Source organism: Bufo bufo, chromosome 1, assembly GCF_905171765.1.
Source record: "Bufo bufo chromosome 1, aBufBuf1.1, whole genome shotgun sequence".
NCBI lineage: Eukaryota > Metazoa > Chordata > Amphibia > Anura > Bufonidae > Bufo > Bufo bufo.
The window spans coordinates 612,100,892-612,118,243 of NC_053389.1; the positions used below are offsets into that span (position 1 = coordinate 612,100,892).

A 17,352-nucleotide genomic window follows, 5' to 3' on the forward strand; every position below is an offset into this window, starting at 1 on the left:
GGCTGGTATCCGTGTTTTGCAGGTACCAGGAGATCGGAGAGACTGGCAACTCGTGGGTTAAATTGACACGTTCCCTGTGGATCTTATTGTGTCTCTGTTTTGGTGAATGCCACACCCCTTGCTTCAGGTGTTGCTTGTTGGTAATTTACCTTTCCCATAAGTAGCCGCTTCTCACTCTTGGAGGTGTGGTTTATAGATTTTCTTCCTCTCTTCTAACTACCGGATGGAGTAGAGTTAGCATTCCTGTTTTCTGAGATTTCTGAGTTGTGTTATCTAATCTAAGCAAACACCTTCTATTGCTTTTCAATGGCTTTTGTCTCAAGATAATGCAACGAGTTAAGAAATTTGAGTTAAGAGCTGGAGTGCTAACCCTGCTACATCCGTAGCTGATGGGTTGTACTCTGTGGTGTTTCTGGAGTTGCCAGTTTTCTACTTTCAGCTAAGGGCTCTTTCCCACTTGAGTTGTTCTGTTCCGGCATAGAGTTCCGTCGTCGGGGCTCTATGCCGGAAGAATCCTGTTCAGGATTATCCCCATGCATTCTGAATGGAGAGAAATCCGTTCAGGATGCATCAGGATGTCTTCAGTTCCGGAACGAAACGTTTTTTGGCCAGAGAAAATACCGCAGCATGCTGCGCTTTTTGCTCCGGTCAAAAATCCTGAACACTTGCCGCAAGGCCGGATCCGGAATTAATGCCCATTGAAAGGCATTAATCCGGATCCGGCCTTAAGCTAAACATCGTTTCGGCGCATTACCGGATCCAACGTTTAGCTTTTTCTGAATGGTTACCATGGCTGCCAGGACGCTAAAGTCCTGTTTGCCATGGTAAAGTGTAGTGGGGAGCAGTATACTTACCGTCCGTGCGGCTCCCGGGGCGCTTCAGAGTGACGTCAGGGCGCCCCACGCGCATGGATGACGTGATCGCATGGATCACGTCATCCATGCGCATGGGGCGCCCTGACGTCATTCTGGAGCGCCCCGGGAGCCGCACGGACGGTAAGTATACTGCTCCCCCGCTCCCCACTACTACTATGGCAACCAGGACTTTAATAGCGTCCTGGGTGCCATAGTAACACTGACGGATCCGTCTTCAAATGCTTTCAGTTCACTTGCGGTGTTACGGATCCGGCGGGCACTTCCGGAAAATGGAGTACACGACTGATCCGGACAACGCAAGTGTGAAAGAGGCCTAAGTCTTGTCTTTTCTTATTGTATTGTGTTTGTTATATTCCCTGTTGTTTGTATCTGGGCATGAGACAGAGACTTCCATTCGTCCATCTGGGGAGGAATAGGTTGTCTCTGATCCTAACCTCATTCTAGGGCCTTATAGGGATATAAGGGCCTAGGTATCCAGCTTATGAATATTCCTACCTTCAAGGTCTATTCATATTGATAGGTAGTTAGGGCCCGGATTAGGGTTGTTTAAGAGGTGACCTGTTCCTTCCCTAGTTTCCAGGCCCAGTTACTGTTCCCCTTCCCTCCTGTGTTCAGTGTGGAGTTTTCCCCCCACACTGATCGTGACATTATAAACCGCCGACTAACCGTCATTTTGTTGTCTGTATCAGTTCAACCATGGATGTTATCGCTGCACTGACCGGACAGCTACAGTGGCAGAGACCACTGTTGGCTGATCCTAGTTGTGGTTACCTGACCTGTCCTGAACCTAAAGTTGCTCTCCTGGATAGATTCTCCGGGGGGGAGTGATCATTTTATTCGGTTCAGGGAAGCGTGCAAATGGTACTTTAAGCTGCATCCACACTCATCTGGGGAAGAGAACGAGAGAGTGGGTGTGATTATTTTGTTGCTTAAAGGGGACACCCAGTCTTGGACTTTTTCTCTGCCGACCGGATCACATTCTCTCCAATCAGTAGATGCATTTTTCAGAGCTTTAGGTCTCATCTATGATGACCCGGACCGAACCTCCCTGGCCGAGACTAAATTACGTGGCCTGCGTCAGGGAGAGCGTTCGGCGGAGATCTATTGTTCCGAATTTAGGAGGTGGGCTACGGATATTGAGTGGAACGATCCAGCTCTCCGTAGACAGTTTTGTCAGGGATTATCTGAGAGGCTAAAGGACGCTTTGGCCTTTCATGAGAATCCTGAGTCTTTGGAAGCCACTATGTCTTTGGTTGTACGTATTGATAGACGCCTGAGAGAGAGATCTAAGGGCCCGCTCTCTCAGGATGTTCTTTTACATAACGTACTGTATTCCTTTGATTCTTTGGGTAAAGAGACCCCTGAGCTTATACCTGGGGATGAACTCATGCAATTAGGGGGAGAGACTCCTGGATCTGCTTGCAAAAGTAGAACTCGCAAGCAGGGAGTATGTTTTTTTTTCTGCGGTCAAAAGGGGCATTTTGTGAATATATGTCCAAGCATTCAGCGGCAAAAAGAGAAACAAAAAGGGGCGTCTAAATCCCATCTGACTATCGGAGGTATGAGTGGGGAGTCAGAGAATGTGCATTTGTCCTTTGCTGGTAGTACCCGAGGTTGCGCTAGAGTCAAAAACTGTGGGAATTGAAGTATTTATCGACAGCTTGGCTGGGGTTAACCCGATTGATGCTCAGTTTGTCCGCATGCACTGGTTATGTTTCAATGATGTTTATTAAAGTTTTTTCATATTAATAAGGTACACAGTACATTGTGCATAAAATAAAGGACTGAGCGTCCAGTCAAGTAGACATTAGCAAATAATACAAAGAACAAAAGACAAAGAATAAATTAATCAAAAATAAGGAAAATCTCAAGTAGTCAGGGTTAGTAGTCATGCAGTTCAAAATTACGTGAGTTAAGTCTTGGAAGGCGATCAGCAAAAAGCAGGCCCATATTAACCTCCATCCCTTAGTTGCAAACATCATATACTGAAACTTATCAAAGTTCAGAGTAGAGCGAAAGATTGGCAGAATGAGGAGAGGATGACCAAGACTCCCAGACAGTCTAAAACAAAGGAAATGTATCAGAACGGATAGCTGACATCCGTTCGTATTGGTAAATCCTGTTAACTCTATCAATCACCGCTTGATAGCTCAAGATTGAGGAACGCCACTGAGAAGCAATATGTATCCTAGTAGCAAGTAGAATGAATTGGGCCAACTTGAACCTAGCATTCGTTAGGTCTCTGCCAGGGTAGTTTGCCACGAACCTTTAGAGAGTGTCTGGGAGCATTGGTGCCACCTAGATACACTGAATTCCTCTAACAAATCAGCCTCCCACTCCAACATATAACGAAGCTTAGAATCCTCTGGAGGTGCAGTGAGAATCGAGTAAATCCGGGACAATAAACCCTGCTTATGTAGAGAGAAGGACATTAGCCTTTCAAAAGGTGTATAATCAATATTATGTGAGCCATTCTTTAGAGAATGAAGGAAGGAGAATACTCTTCGGACATTGAATTGCTCACGAACTGGAGGGGAGAATTTCTCAAGAAAATCAGACATAGTTAGAATTTTACCCCGTACCAGGAAGTCCCGGAGGGAGCACAATTTTTTTTCGACCCACCATGAGAGAGCCCCAGATTGGAGTCCAGGGGAGAAAGCTGGATTACCCAAAAGATATTCTAAGGGGGACAGTTTAGATTGGAGGGAGCGCTTGAACCTAATGGATCTCCATAGGAGCAAAGCGTAATATGAAAGTTGGGATTTTGTACGGAGTGAGGAGGGTAATGAGGAGGTGGTCCAAATAAGGGCTCTCCAGGAGAACGGCCCCAGCAGCGATTGTTCAAGGGAAACCCAAATAGGCTGAGCCTGTGCAGGGAGATGAGTCAGAAATAGTTGAGCTAATCTGGCAGCCCTGTAATACTGAGCTAAGTCTGGCACAGAAAGGCCACCACAAGCCTTATGACGACACATAACAAGCTTAGAGATACGAGCTCGTTTATGGGCCCAAATAAATTTAAGGATGTCCGCCTGGAGAGCCCCCAGGTCTGACGCTGGGACTGGGATCGGTAGGGTGCGGAATAGGTATAGTAGCCGTGGAAGGACCACCATTCTTACTATATGGATCCTACCCACCCAGGAAACTGGAAGAGGCTCCCATGACTGCAGGTCCCTCCGTATTTGAGTGAACATGGGAAGATAATTATATTTATACAGGGTGTTAAGTGTTTTGGTCAGCGATATGCCTAAATATGGAAGGAAATGCGTGTTGTGTTGGAATGGAAACTCGCTCTGAAGAATCTCAGAAACCTGGGAGGTGACATTACCTAACAAAAGCTCCGACTTAGATTGATTGACTAGTAGGCCTGATGCATTTGAGAAAAATTTTAGTAGGGACAAAAGAGAGGGAAATGAAATGATAGGATGGGTGACTATTAACAAAAGGTCGTCAGCAAAAAGGCTCAATTTATATTCCACACCCCCAACCGAGATTCCAGTTATGTCTGGGTGAGATCTAATTTTTAACGCTAATGGTTCCATGGCTAGTGCAAAAAGGGCTGGGGAGAGGGGGCAACCTTGGCGCGTTCCTCTAAAAATTGGTATAGATGACGGATGTGAGGAAGGTAATTTGAGACTAGCCTGAGGCGAAGAGTACAAAGCTTGAATAGCGGAGAGAAAAGGGCCTCTAATGTTAAAATGGGAGAGAGTCCGCCAAAGATAGGTCCAGGAGACTGTATCAAAGGCCTTCTCTATATCCAGCGCTAGTAAAGCTACTGGAGTTGAAGTCCTGTTCGCCTCATGAACTAACCCCAAGACCCTTCGTATATTATCTGGGGCTTCCCTGCTGGGGATGAAACCCACCTGATCTTTGTGTATCAGGCTAGGGAGAATTCTATTAAGTCTACGCGCTAAAATGGAGGTGAACAACTTGTTATCTATATTCAAAAGTGAAATGGGTCTATAGTTGGAGGGTAGGAGAGGGTCTTTATGAGGTTTGGGGATCACAGTAATTTTGGCTGCTAAGAACTCGGGTGGGGGTGTGGAGCCTTGCAATAAATGGTTACAGTATTTAGTAATGAAGAGGATTAACTGGTCTGCAATTTTTTTAAAGTAAAGTGCTGTATAGCCATCTGGGCCGGGGGCTTTTCCCAGTTTCAAGGCCTTAATTGTGTAAGTCACCTCCTCAGGTGTGATGGGGCTATTGGGCTCTTCTAGTGCTGCAGATGAGACCTTTGGGAGGGAAGCAGAGAAAAGGAAGTCATCTGCCTTAGTGTTGGAGTCATCTTTATGTTCTGAGTATAAAGTATAATTGTTTGTAGAAGGATTGAAAGGTGTCATATATGATGTCTGGGTGGGAGGTAGTTCTACCAGACCGTGTACGGATCTGGTAGACTTGGTTAAGTCTCTGTGTGGCTTTGAGTTGGCGTGCCAGCATCTTATCCGGTTTATTGGCATACTTGTAATAGTAGGAGGACGTCCAGTGGAGTGCTTTTTCAGTATTATTTGAAAGTAGGGCATTCAGCTGGGTTTTAGTATCTTTTATTTCCTTCAATAGGTAAAGGGTTGGTGTTTGTTGATGGGCTCTCACCAGTTTGGCCAATTTAGACTCTAGTGCAACCTGAGCTGCGGATCTGTCCTTTTTGAGCCTTGAAGCTACCTGAATGAGTTTGCCCCGTATGAAAGCCTTGTGAGTAAGCCACAAGTTCATAGGGTCGGCATCCGGAGTGTTGTTTAGCAAGAAGAACTGTTTAAGCTCGTCCAATATCGAATTAAACACAACCGGTCGAGTCAGTAATGACTCATTCAGGCGCCAAGTAAAAGGGACACTAGAATTGTTGACTAAAGCGAATTCGGCTATAACCATGTCATGGTCTGATAAAGAGGACACAACATGTCTGGAGTAGGTTAGTGAGGGGAGGTAGGAGGTGGAGGCTAGGATTAAATCAATCCGGGTGTAAAGTTGGTGAGAAGGAGAATAATAGGTATATCCCCTTTGGGGGCCATTGTGCTCCCTCCAGGTATCCGCCAAGGACAGGGATTCCATCACATGCTTAACTTTGACATTATGGGATGCAGGGCGCATTTGAGCCGGGAGGGTGGAGCGATCAAGTACAGGGTTGAGTACAAAATTAAAGTCACCACACCACAATAACTTGTGATAGGTGAGAGGTGCAATAATGGAGTGCATTGAGACAAAAAAAGCAATAGGATCTTCAGTAGGCGCATACACGTTTACAATGCACAGGGTTTCTTCCTTGTAGGTGCCTAGAAGGATTACGAATCTCCCATTAGGATCTATTATAGAGCGTAGTAGTGTAAAAGGAAAGGAGTTACGCAATAAAATGATAGCTCCTCTACTTTTAGAGACATAGGTAGACGAAAAGAAACGCGTGTAATGCGGATGGAAATATTTGGGATGAGAGGTGGGCGTGAAGTGGGACTCCTGAAGGCAGATCACATCGGGCGTATGTTTGATATATGTAGAAAAAGCAGACTTACGTTTTCTGGGGGAGTTAAATCCCCTTACGTTGTGCGATAGTATCTTACACATGACCAGAAAGTAAGGAGTATGCAGGAAAAGCGAAGTGAACCCGTGTGATCCGCCTCAGGAGCGCCACCTCCAGCCGTCGCCCATACATGAAAACTACACGAGCATTTCCCCTGACATAAACAAGAAAAGAAATAAAAGAAAAAAGAAAAAAAAGAAAAGGGAATAAAAAATTGAGAACAAATAAAACAATATATAACTAAGCCTAAATAGGCCTGAGAAAAATAGGTGGGTGCAGTTGAGCGGGGTGAGGACTCTAACGGAGTCTCCCAATCCAGCCCAGAGAACCCAAACATGGGGGAAAACATGACAGTCCTTCACGCCGAATCCCTAGAAGATGATATGCTTCGGGAAAATAGCAGTTAATAATAGAAGGACTATATTATGAAGGCTAGTGTCCTGTAATACTGACAAAGGGAGTATGGGTATGAAGTGGAACCTTAAGGTAGGATAACAACGTTCCTAAATGCCATGACAGGCTAGAAGATCAGGGGCAGAAGTCCCGGACTTAAGTAGAGGATGACGAAGTCGGTCTCCGCGAAGTCAAGAGCACCTTCGTCCAGACTCTGGCTGGCCGTTGCGGTTCTGGAGCGGCTTCTGGAGCTAGATCTTGGTCACAAGGAACTCCTGCTTTCCGAAGGATCTCGATTCCCTCTCTGGGTGAGTGTATAACATGATCCCGAGAGTTGAGACGAAAAGAGAGGGAAAAAGGGAATCCCCATTTGTACCGCACCTGGGCGTTTTGTAGAGCCGAGGTCACCGGCTTCATGTCCCTGCGTCTGCGGAGGGTGGAAGGGGCCAGGTCGGCATATAGGTGCATTGTGGAGGGGAGACCAGGGAGTTCAGTGAGGTTACGAGCAGCTGCAAGAATTTGATCCCGTGTGCCCGGATGATGAAATTTAAGAATAACATCTCTCGGTAAGGCATCTGAGCGTGGCCTCCCCAGGGCTCTATGAACCCTATCCATCAGGAGTTTCGCTGGTTCAGCTTGTGGCAGCAAGGCCTGGAACAATGCTGACAAAGTGGCCGAGAGGTCGGTGAAAATTTCAGGCAGACCTTTGATCCGAAGGTTACCCCTCCTGGTTCTGTTTTCTAGGTCTTCTAGTTTGAGCTCCATAGCTGCAATCTGTGCTGCCTGAGACTGAATATCCGCCTTATCTGAGTGCAGGGCGTCCGATAGATCATCGGTGCGTGTCTCCAAGTCAGAGACCCGGGTGCCTAGGTCATGGATCTGGCGGGAAAACTCGTCCACTGCTTGGGACAGTTCTGAGCGGAATAGGGAGGCTATATTTTTATAAAGTTCAGCCTGACCTGCATCTTGAATGTCCGGTGACAGCGAGATGTTACTGGCTTCAGATGGTGTTGGGCTCCGGGAAGCAGGGGCCTGGTCCGCCATATTGCTGCGGCTTAAGTTTCTGAACAGCTCCGGTAGGGACTGTGAAGGCACGGGTGTTCCCGTCGACTTTGTCTTCCCTTTGTTGCGGGTCATCATAGGAGTCCCTTGCATGTAGGTTCAAGCCCGTGGAGCTGAATAAACAGCGCTAAATGAGGGAAAAGTTCGGCGCAAGGAGCGAAGCTCAGGGGAACACGTCCGCCATGCGAGCCTCGCGCATGCGCCTCTCCGCATGCACTGGTTATCACCAAGTATATAAAATAAAGACATTCCTGTATTTGCTATTGATTCTGCCCCTCTTACTCAGAGGTGCTTGTCGCAAGTTTTGCATGATATCATATTAAGAGTGGGTGACTTTCATCAAGAAGTTATCTTGTGTTTTGTCTGGGAAGGTCTCCCTGCACCTATGGTTCTGGGTTTACCGTGGCTTACCAAGCATAATCCAACTATCGATTGGCAAGCTAGGCAGATTCTGGATTGGGAGGACTATTGCATTGATAATTGTCTAAATACATCCTTTTCTGTGGTTACTACTAAGGCTGTACCCTCTTTTATATCCGAGTTTGCCGATGTGTTTTCTGAGAGTGGATGTCAGGATTTACCTTCCCATCGGGAATATGATTGCCCTGTCAATCTTATTCCCAGAGCTTAATTGCCTAAATCTAGGTTGTATAATCTTTCTGAACCTGAAAGACAAGCCATGAGAGAATATATTGCCAAGAGTTTGAAGAAAGGGCACATAAGACCTTCCAAGTCTCCACTGGCTGCAGGGTTCTTTTTTGTAAAAAAAAAAAAAAGGATGGAGGTCTTCGGCCATATCTAGATTTTCGTGAACTCAATCATATTACTATCCGTGATCCTTACCCTCTTCTTTTGATTTCCGATTTGTTTAACCAGATTATTGGTGCTCTCCAAGGTGTTCTCCAAGTTGGACTTAAGGGGGGCATATAATCTGGTTAAGATCAAGGAAGGGGATGAATGGAAAACTGCTTTTAATATTCCTGAGGGGCACTTTGAGAACCTGGTCATGCCTTTCGGGTTGACCGGTTGACCCATGCCCCGGTGGTCTTCCAACATTTTGTGAATGACATCTTTCATCACCTGGTGGGGAGGTTTGTGATCGTGTATTTGGATAACATTCTTATTTATTCTCCTGACATGGAAACACATCAGAATCATGTGAGACAGATGTTACAGATCCTAAGGGATAATAAATTGTTCGCAAAATTAGAGAAGTGTGTTTTTGCGGTACACGAGGTGCAGTTCTTGAGCTACCTGCTGTCATCTTCGGGTTTTCAAATGATCCTGAGAAAGTCTGTGCTGTATTGGACTGGTATCGACCTGAAAATCTGAAGGCTCTTATGCGGTTTTTAGGATTCACCAACTATTACCGAAAATTTATTAAGAATTATTTGACAATAGTAAACCCATAACGGACATGACTAAGAAAGGGACGGATGTCTCTGTATGGTCTGATTTGGCGTTGCAAGCCTTTTCTGCGATTAAGGAATGCTTCTCATCTGCTCCCATATTGGTGCAGCCAGATGTGTCACAACCGTTTATTGTGGAAGTGTACGCATCCAAGGTGGGGGTAGGAGCAGTTTTGTCACAGGGCCCATCGCCTGGTAAATGGCGACCATGTGCATTTTTCTCGAAAAAACTATCCCCCGCTGAGAAAAATTATGATGTGGGCAACAGAGTTGCTGGCCATTAAATTGGCTTTTGAGGAATGGCGTCATTGGTTGGAAGGGGGGATTCACTGATCACAAAAATCTGGCTTATCTGGAGTCGGCGAAATGACTGAACCCAAGACAAGCCAGATGGGCCCTGTTTTTCACCAGATTCAATTTCACTGTCACCTATCGTCCTGGGATTAAGAATGTCAAGGCGGACGCCTTGTCACGTAGTTTCCCTGGAGGTAGTGATTTTAAAAACCCAAATCCCATACTGTCTAAAGGGGTGGTGATATCCGCTCTTCACCCTGACCTTGAGGTGAAGGTGTTAAAGGCTCAGGGAGACACACCGGACTCGTGTCCCTCTGGTAAACTATTTGTGCCACCGGAATTGCGTCACAAGGTGTTGGAGGAACATCATTGTATGGTTCTTACAGGACATCCTGTGAGTAGGTCCACTGCCAACCTCATATCTCGTAGATTCTGGTGGCCGGGGTGGCGTAAGTGTGTGAAGGACTATGTGTCAGCCTGTACTACCTGTGCACGTGCCAAGGTGACACATACTCGACCTTCTGGATCTTTACTTACGTTACCCATTCCGTCCAGACCATGGACTCATGTATCTGTCATGCCCCACTCTGACGATGTGCGGAGGTCGGCCAGGATTGCAGCACGAGTTTAGTGTTTGTTTTGGAGTCGTGCTGGATCCGCCCCTCATCAGGTGCACTGGGTGGAGTCATTAGTTTAAATAGCTCCTCTGCCCAGTGCCCTGAGCGGATTATATTCATTATTGTGATCTTGGAAGCTAGGAAGGAAGGTTGGCTGTCTGCTCCAGCTCAGGAAGATAAGTGTTGTTTCTAGTTGGTTGTTTTGTGTCATCTTTCCCATCCAGGTTCTGTGCGAGCAGGCTGCTCCTATTTCCCACTTCATCATCTCAGGGAATTCAGGGTTTTGTCAGCCCAGGCACGTGGACATCTCAGATCTACCTTCAAGATCTGTAGATGGGCTGAGCAGTGCAGAGAAAGAGGTCAGGGATTAGCTAGGAGGTGACCCTTCCCTGTCTCTCGCCCAGAGCCTGGTTGGTTCGTTATCTGTCATACTGAGTGCACGCCCGCCGTGACAGTATCCATGGACTTTATCACTGATCTACCTAATTCTTCAGGAAAGATAGTTATTCTGGTGGTAGTTGATCGCTTTAGTAAAATGGTATATTTTATTGCATTACCAGGCCTACTTAATGCTAAAACCCTTGCACAAGTATTTGTTGACAACATTGTGAAACTCCATGGCATTCCCTCTGACGTGATCTCGGATCACGGCAGTCAGTTTGTTTCCAGGTTCTGGAAGGCGTTCTGTACTCGTCTGGGAATTCAACTGTCCTTTTCTTCGGCTTTTCATTCTCAGTCGAATGGACACACGGAGCGCACTAATCAGAGTCTGGAGACTTACTTGAAATGTTTTGTATCTGAGAACCAGGAGGAGTGGTCTATCTTTTTGTCTTTGGCAGAGTTTGCCATAAACAATCGTAGTCAGGAGTCCACTGGTGAGTCGCCGTTTTTTGGGGCGTAAGGGTTTCAATTCACAGCCTGAAAGAACGTTACTAACAAAAAAAACAATAAATAATTTATTAGGAAGAATAATGGGTAAAGATAAAATCAGGCATACAGGAAATCAGTAGTGTGGAGAGGGACCTACTAATATACCATCCACCACTCTGATAGCCTGACTAGATCACCTATGTATGTATGGCAAGAATCCAGTGTTGGGACACACTGTTTGATATCTAGCCTATGTATACAAGGTGTAATATATGCAGCACCCAGCCTGGGGTTAATGTATAGAGTGCAATCCACTATTGAAGCTGCTCATTGTGTTGTCTGGCAAGCTAGTGGATTCTCAGCTCAATAAGTGCAGTGCAGTGGGTTCTGGTGCACCCAGATTCTGCTCCCCTGTTAGCTGAGTGATGTGTATTGCTAAGCTGTGCTCGCACATCGGCAATCGTGATCACTGTATCACTACTGTAATATGCCCTATGCACTGAGCACAGCTGACATCATACTACGCTCTACGCGTTTCAACATGCCTTTACAGTTGCATGTATCATCAGGAGCGAGCTACACTTAGTTAAAGATGTCACTATCAATAAAGCACCGCACTGTGGCGTGCGTCTCTCGGCGCTGTGATGGCCGTGTATGGCCAGCTGCACGCCGGGTATAAGTAATCTAAGACCCGCCCCCATGCCGGTGGGTGTCGGCTCCAACAACCAATCGGGGATAGAGACGCATCCTCTGATGCGCTCCCTGACGATGTCGTCGCCCTCTGCAGCGTCATGCCAACACGGGGAGGAGCATCACTATGCTCTCATACATATGAAGGGAAATATTCTGATGCGATCATTAAACTGTCAAGTGACAGCGCTCAGAGAAGATGGTCAGGGTATTACAAGGAGGTCGATTAGAGAAGGGAACAGCAGTAAATGCCTAAATACAGCAAAGTAGGTAACATATTTAAGTTGGAATGTATCCTTCAGATTACACCACTGTGCATAAGGTGATATGATATCTAGTGGCTTACATGGGATACGCAATCGCTATGAGGACATATTAGAAGCGCTGCTGAAGTACATACAGCTCCATGATGGTGAAAAGGAGCTCTAAATAAAACAGGCAAAAGACAATGCCTCATTTAGTCCCTTGGGGTGAACAGTGTCTAGTTTAAAAATCCATTGTGTCTCCTTGCGGAGTAATGACAAATCAATGTCACCTCCGTGAATGGATGTAGTGACATGTTCAATCCCCTGGACCCGCAGCACGTCTGGGTTGCCCTCATGAAGCTCACAGACATGACGTGCAACAGATGTATCACGCTTGTTCTTAATATCCAATAGATGTTCGCTAAAACGTCTCCGTAGCTCACGCCTGGTTTTCCCCACATACTGTACACCACACTCACAGGTGATGAGGTACACTACTCCCACTGATGTACATCTGATGAAGGATCTGATAGAAAATCTCTCCTTCGTTACTTGGCTCATGAAATATGGCCCCTTCATGATGTTGTTGCAGATGACACATTTGCCACATGGAAAGGTGTCAGTAAGTGTATTCCTGAGCCAAGTATCCGATGTGGGGTGTAGATAAATACTGTGGACCAGGCGGTCACGTATATTGGAACTGCGACGAAATGTAATGGCGGGACGATCTAACACTAGTGCACCAATGTCAGGGTCCGATTGCAAGATGGGCCAGTGTTTCTGGAGAATCTCCCGTATATGTGTTTCTGCTTTATCATATGTAGCTATGATTCTCGGGAGATTTTGGTCCTGTGGCCTCTGCTTAGGGGTCAATAATTGATCACGGTTAACACTCATCGAATGATGATAAGCATTTCTGAGTGTTTGCTCAGGGTACCCCCTGCGTGTGAACCGTGACCGCAGATCATTCGCGGCCACCTTGAAGTCCCTCAATTCTGAGCAGTTCCTCCTGGCCCTCAGATACTGGCCTTTAGGAATGCCACGTCTGAGGGCCAGGGGGTGGCCACTGTCCCACCTCAATAGGCTGTTCGTGGCTGTCTGCTTACGGAACAGGTTAGTCGTAATTCTCCTGTCTAAAGCCACAGTAACAGTCAGGTCCAGAAATGTAATTGCCTTCTCCTGTATATCAGACGTGAAAAATAGGCCTAGCTGGTTGCTGTTTAGTTCAGCTACAAATTTTGTGAACCAATCCTTGGTACCCTTCCATAGCAGAAACACGTCGTCGATATACCTGATCCAGATTATTATCGACGACGTGTACTGTTCCATGGAATCACTGAACACGACCTCCTTTTCCCACCAGCCTAGGTAGAGATTTGCGTAAGTCGGGGCACACGGGCTGCCCATCGCAACTCCCCTGAGCTGGTGGAAAACCTGACGGTCGAACAGGAACACATTGTGATTCAGGACAAAATGTAATAAATTCATCACAAAATTATTTTGGTGGGTAAGGTGTGCACCTCTCTGTTGGAGGAAGGCCCGTACAGCTTGACAACCCTTGTCATGTGGAATAGAGCTGTACAGGGCCTCCACATCCAAACTAGCAAGCCAGGTATCTGCCTCACATTGGATACCCTCAAGGCGTTGTAAGACATCCATCGTGTCGCGGGCATAAGATGGTAAACATGCCACAAAGGGCCTCAAAATCACATCAACATAAGTACTAATGTTGGCTGTGAGGCTCCCAATCCCCGACACGATGGGTCTGCCTTTGAGTGGTATACTCTGCTTGTGTAGCTTGGGTAGGCTATAAAACACAGCCCGGACCGGAAACTTAGGTAACATTTTCTTCGGCTTTTCATTCTCAGTCGAATGGACACACGGAGCGCACTAATCAGAGTCTGGAGACTTACTTGAAATGTTTTGTATCTGAGAACCAGGAGGAGTGGTCTATCTTTTTGTCTTTGGCAGAGTTTGCCATAAACAATCGTAGTCAGGAGTCCACTGGTGAGTCGCTGTTTTTTGGGGCGTATGGGTTTCACCCGCAGTTTGGCACATTTTGTGGTTCTAATACTTCTGGTATCCCTGAGGAAGAATGTTTTTTGTCATCATTGTCATCGATATGACGAAAAATTCTAAATAACTTGAAAAATATGGGCAACAAATATATAAACGTGTGGCTGACATGAAACGTATGAATGGTCCGGACCTAAGTGTGGGTGATTCTGTGTGGCTGTTTACAAGAAACATTAAGTTGAAGGTACCTTCCTGGAAGTTGGGGCCATGGTTTATCGGCCCATATAAGATCACTGCCATTATTAATCCTGTAGCTTTTCGTCTTGAGCTTCCTCAGGCCCTGAAAATTCGTAATGTGTTCCATAGGTCTTTGTTGAAAAAATATGCGGAACCTTTACAGCCATCTTCTTTGCCACCCGCTCCGGTCATGGTGGATGGTAATTTGGAATTCGAGAATGCGAAAATAGTTGACTCTCAAGTTCTCCGTGGATCCCTTCAATATCTTGTCCACTGGAGAGGTTATGGAACGGAGGAGAGGATGTGGGTGTCGGCATCCGACATTAATGCCAATCGTTTAGTGAATGCCTTTCATAGATCTCACCCAGATAAGGTCGGTCCTGGGTGCCCAGAGGTCACCCGAAGAAGGGGGGACGTTCCCGTAGCAGGTACCAGGAGATCGGAGAGACTGGCAACTCGTGGGTTTAATTGACAAGTTACCTGTGGATCTTATTGTGTCTGTGTTTTGGTAAATGCCACACCCCTTGCTTCAGGTGTTGCTTGTTGGTAATTTACCTTTCCCATAAGTAGCCGCTTCTCACTCTTGGAGGTGACCTGTTCCTTCCCTAGTTTCCAGGCCCAGTTACTGTTCCCCTTCCCTCCTGTGTTCAATGTGGAGTTTTCCCCCCACACTAATCGTGACATCACCCAAGCCCTTCTCATGGCTGCTGGCTGGATACCAAATAATCTGATGCTCTTAATATTAATGCTTAGAGAATTCTGTACTTATGCTCCTGGCCAACAGCTGCAGGTGCCCTCTTTAACTCAACTGTATCTCCGTCCTCAGGACAGTGATACAGTTGTGTCATGGGCAACAGTATTTTGTGCTGTACTGTGGTATTTTGTTCTTCTGAAGCAGTATTTTGTGTTGCATTGTAATATTTAGTTCTGCTGGGGCGGTATTTTGTGGTATGCGATGGTATTGCAGGCACCGCCAACTTCTGTTGCCCCTGATACCTGTGATGTCCCGTCTCCTGTCAATTTGGACTTTCCTACAACATGGGCCCACCTATAGGTTTTTTTCTAGGGCCACTTTAAGTTCCAAGTCCTCCACTGCCTGTATGGAGACTCACTGGAGGCACTCTATGGTATGGAGACCTCTTTGCATATTCGTTTCCCATACAGGACTGACTCTTTAAGGACATTCAGCACCGTGTCTAAATCAGTATGAAGGTAAAGGTCAGAGAGAAGGGCACAAGGCATCAGCTGAAGAACCCAGAGGGTCATACTGAGGTTAGATATGTTCAGCCTCCAAGGTATTGTAAAGTCATATTCTAAACATAGTGGTAAATAACACTTGCAAGACCTTGTGGTGCTCAACCAAGTGTTAACGTGCTACTTTTCGGAGCCATGGTCCACTGTCCAAACAAGGGGGCATCTAATAGAAACCTGTGCATACAATGGTGTATACAGTTACTGCAAAACATACTGGAAACTGTTTAGGGACTGTACCATTCCTGATGTAGAGGCCACATTAATAATTCCCAATAAAGTTTAAAGAATCTACCCATTCAAGTGTTGTAGCAGACCGTACAGTGGAATATGGAGACTGAATACATGTAGTGCAGAAGTAATGCTTCAAGGAGAGAAGACCTCTGAAATACAAGTGGTGTACGTGAGCCCTTCAGATACAGAGGACATTGATGGGGTTGTCTCATGAAGATGACCCCAGTTCATATCTATTAAGTACATATGCACCCTCTGCTTTAGTTCCCAATCCACAGTTTTTTGGTCCTAGAGGAATAGTTTAACAATTCAGGTACCCAGTATAAAGCTCCTTGTATGTTATGAACCTCCCCTTTACATTTCCAATCATGCACCAATTTCTCCTTCACAGAGAATATGGGACCATAGATGATGCTGATATTGACTTACACATAAACATTGGATTCCTGGATGTAAGTCTGCTCACTCCATTATTCCAGTTCTTTAGGTTATCTAACATTTATACATTTATTTTTATTTCATTCTTTCTTTAATTCATCCTTTGTTTCCAATTATTTATCATCATAACTAAAAAAGAAAGTTTCTCAGTGTAGAAAAAAGTTACCTTCATTCATGTTCCATCTTCTTTTATTCCATTTTTTTTTTCCCACATTCTGTGTTAATTTTCAAGCAGTCATATCAATAACCTTTCCCTTTTTTTTTTTTTTCAGGAAGAGGTAGCCACTGCCTGGAAAGTAATCCGAACAGAGCCCATAGTCCTGCGCCTACGCTTTTCCCTCTCTCAGTACTTGGATGGCCCTGGTCAGTGATCCTTTGTCCTTTGATTAATGTAAAAAATGAGAACACATCACATAGTACATGAGAATCTCTTTCTAACAAAGCTAGAACCAGCCCTGTACCTCACATGGGTCCAGAGATCTCCTCATTCATTGCTCCAGTTGCTCTAATAGATTTATTTTAAGCTGGCAGATGACAGGGCGTGTCCTTTCTACTGCAGCTCAGGGGATGAGTCCTTTCTGCTGCAGCTCTCACCGTATCACAGCTCAGGAGGCATCGGAAGGATGGCACTGAGCATGTGCATCCAATTTAGCAAGGTGGACAGACAAATAAGAAAAAGCATGTGGCACTTTACAGACACATTTTTATTGAATAACTCAGTGGCTATACTAAGGCCCCTTACACACGGGCGAGATTTCCGCGCGGGTGCAATGCGTGAGGTGAACGCATTGCACCCGCACTGAATCCGGACCCATTCATTTCTATGGCGCTGTGCACATGAGTGGTGATTTTCACGCATCACTTGTGCGTTTCGTGAAAATCGCAGCATGCTCCTCTTTGTGCATTTTTCACGTAATGCAGGCCCCATAGAAATGAATGGGGTTGCGTGAAAATCGCAAGCATCCGCAGGCAAGTGCGGATGCAGTGTGATTTTCACGCACGGTTGCTAGGTGACGATCGGGATGGGGACCCGATCATTATTATTTTCCCTTATAACATGGTTATAAGAGAAAATAATAGCATTCTGAATACAGAATGCATAGTACAATAGGGCTGGAGGGGTTAAAAAAAATAAATAAATAATTTAACTCGCCTTAATCCACTTGTTCGCGCAGCCGGCATCTCTTCTGTCTTCTTTTGTGAGGAATAGGACCT

General features: G+C 45.8%; 1 protein-coding gene across 3 annotated transcripts in view; it reads left to right on the top strand.

The window, feature by feature from the left end:
• The window catches only part of PARP6 (poly(ADP-ribose) polymerase family member 6), a 98,878-nt gene that overhangs the window by 26,588 nt on the left and 54,938 nt on the right, over positions 1–17,352 (top strand). For all 3 annotated transcript variants that reach the window (XM_040415761.1, XM_040415763.1, XM_040415762.1), the window contains 2 exons: positions 16,091–16,151; positions 16,410–16,500. In XM_040415761.1, the coding sequence (XP_040271695.1) occupies positions 16,091–16,151; positions 16,410–16,500 (152 nt within the window). The remainder of the gene's footprint in view (positions 1–16,090; positions 16,152–16,409; positions 16,501–17,352) is intronic.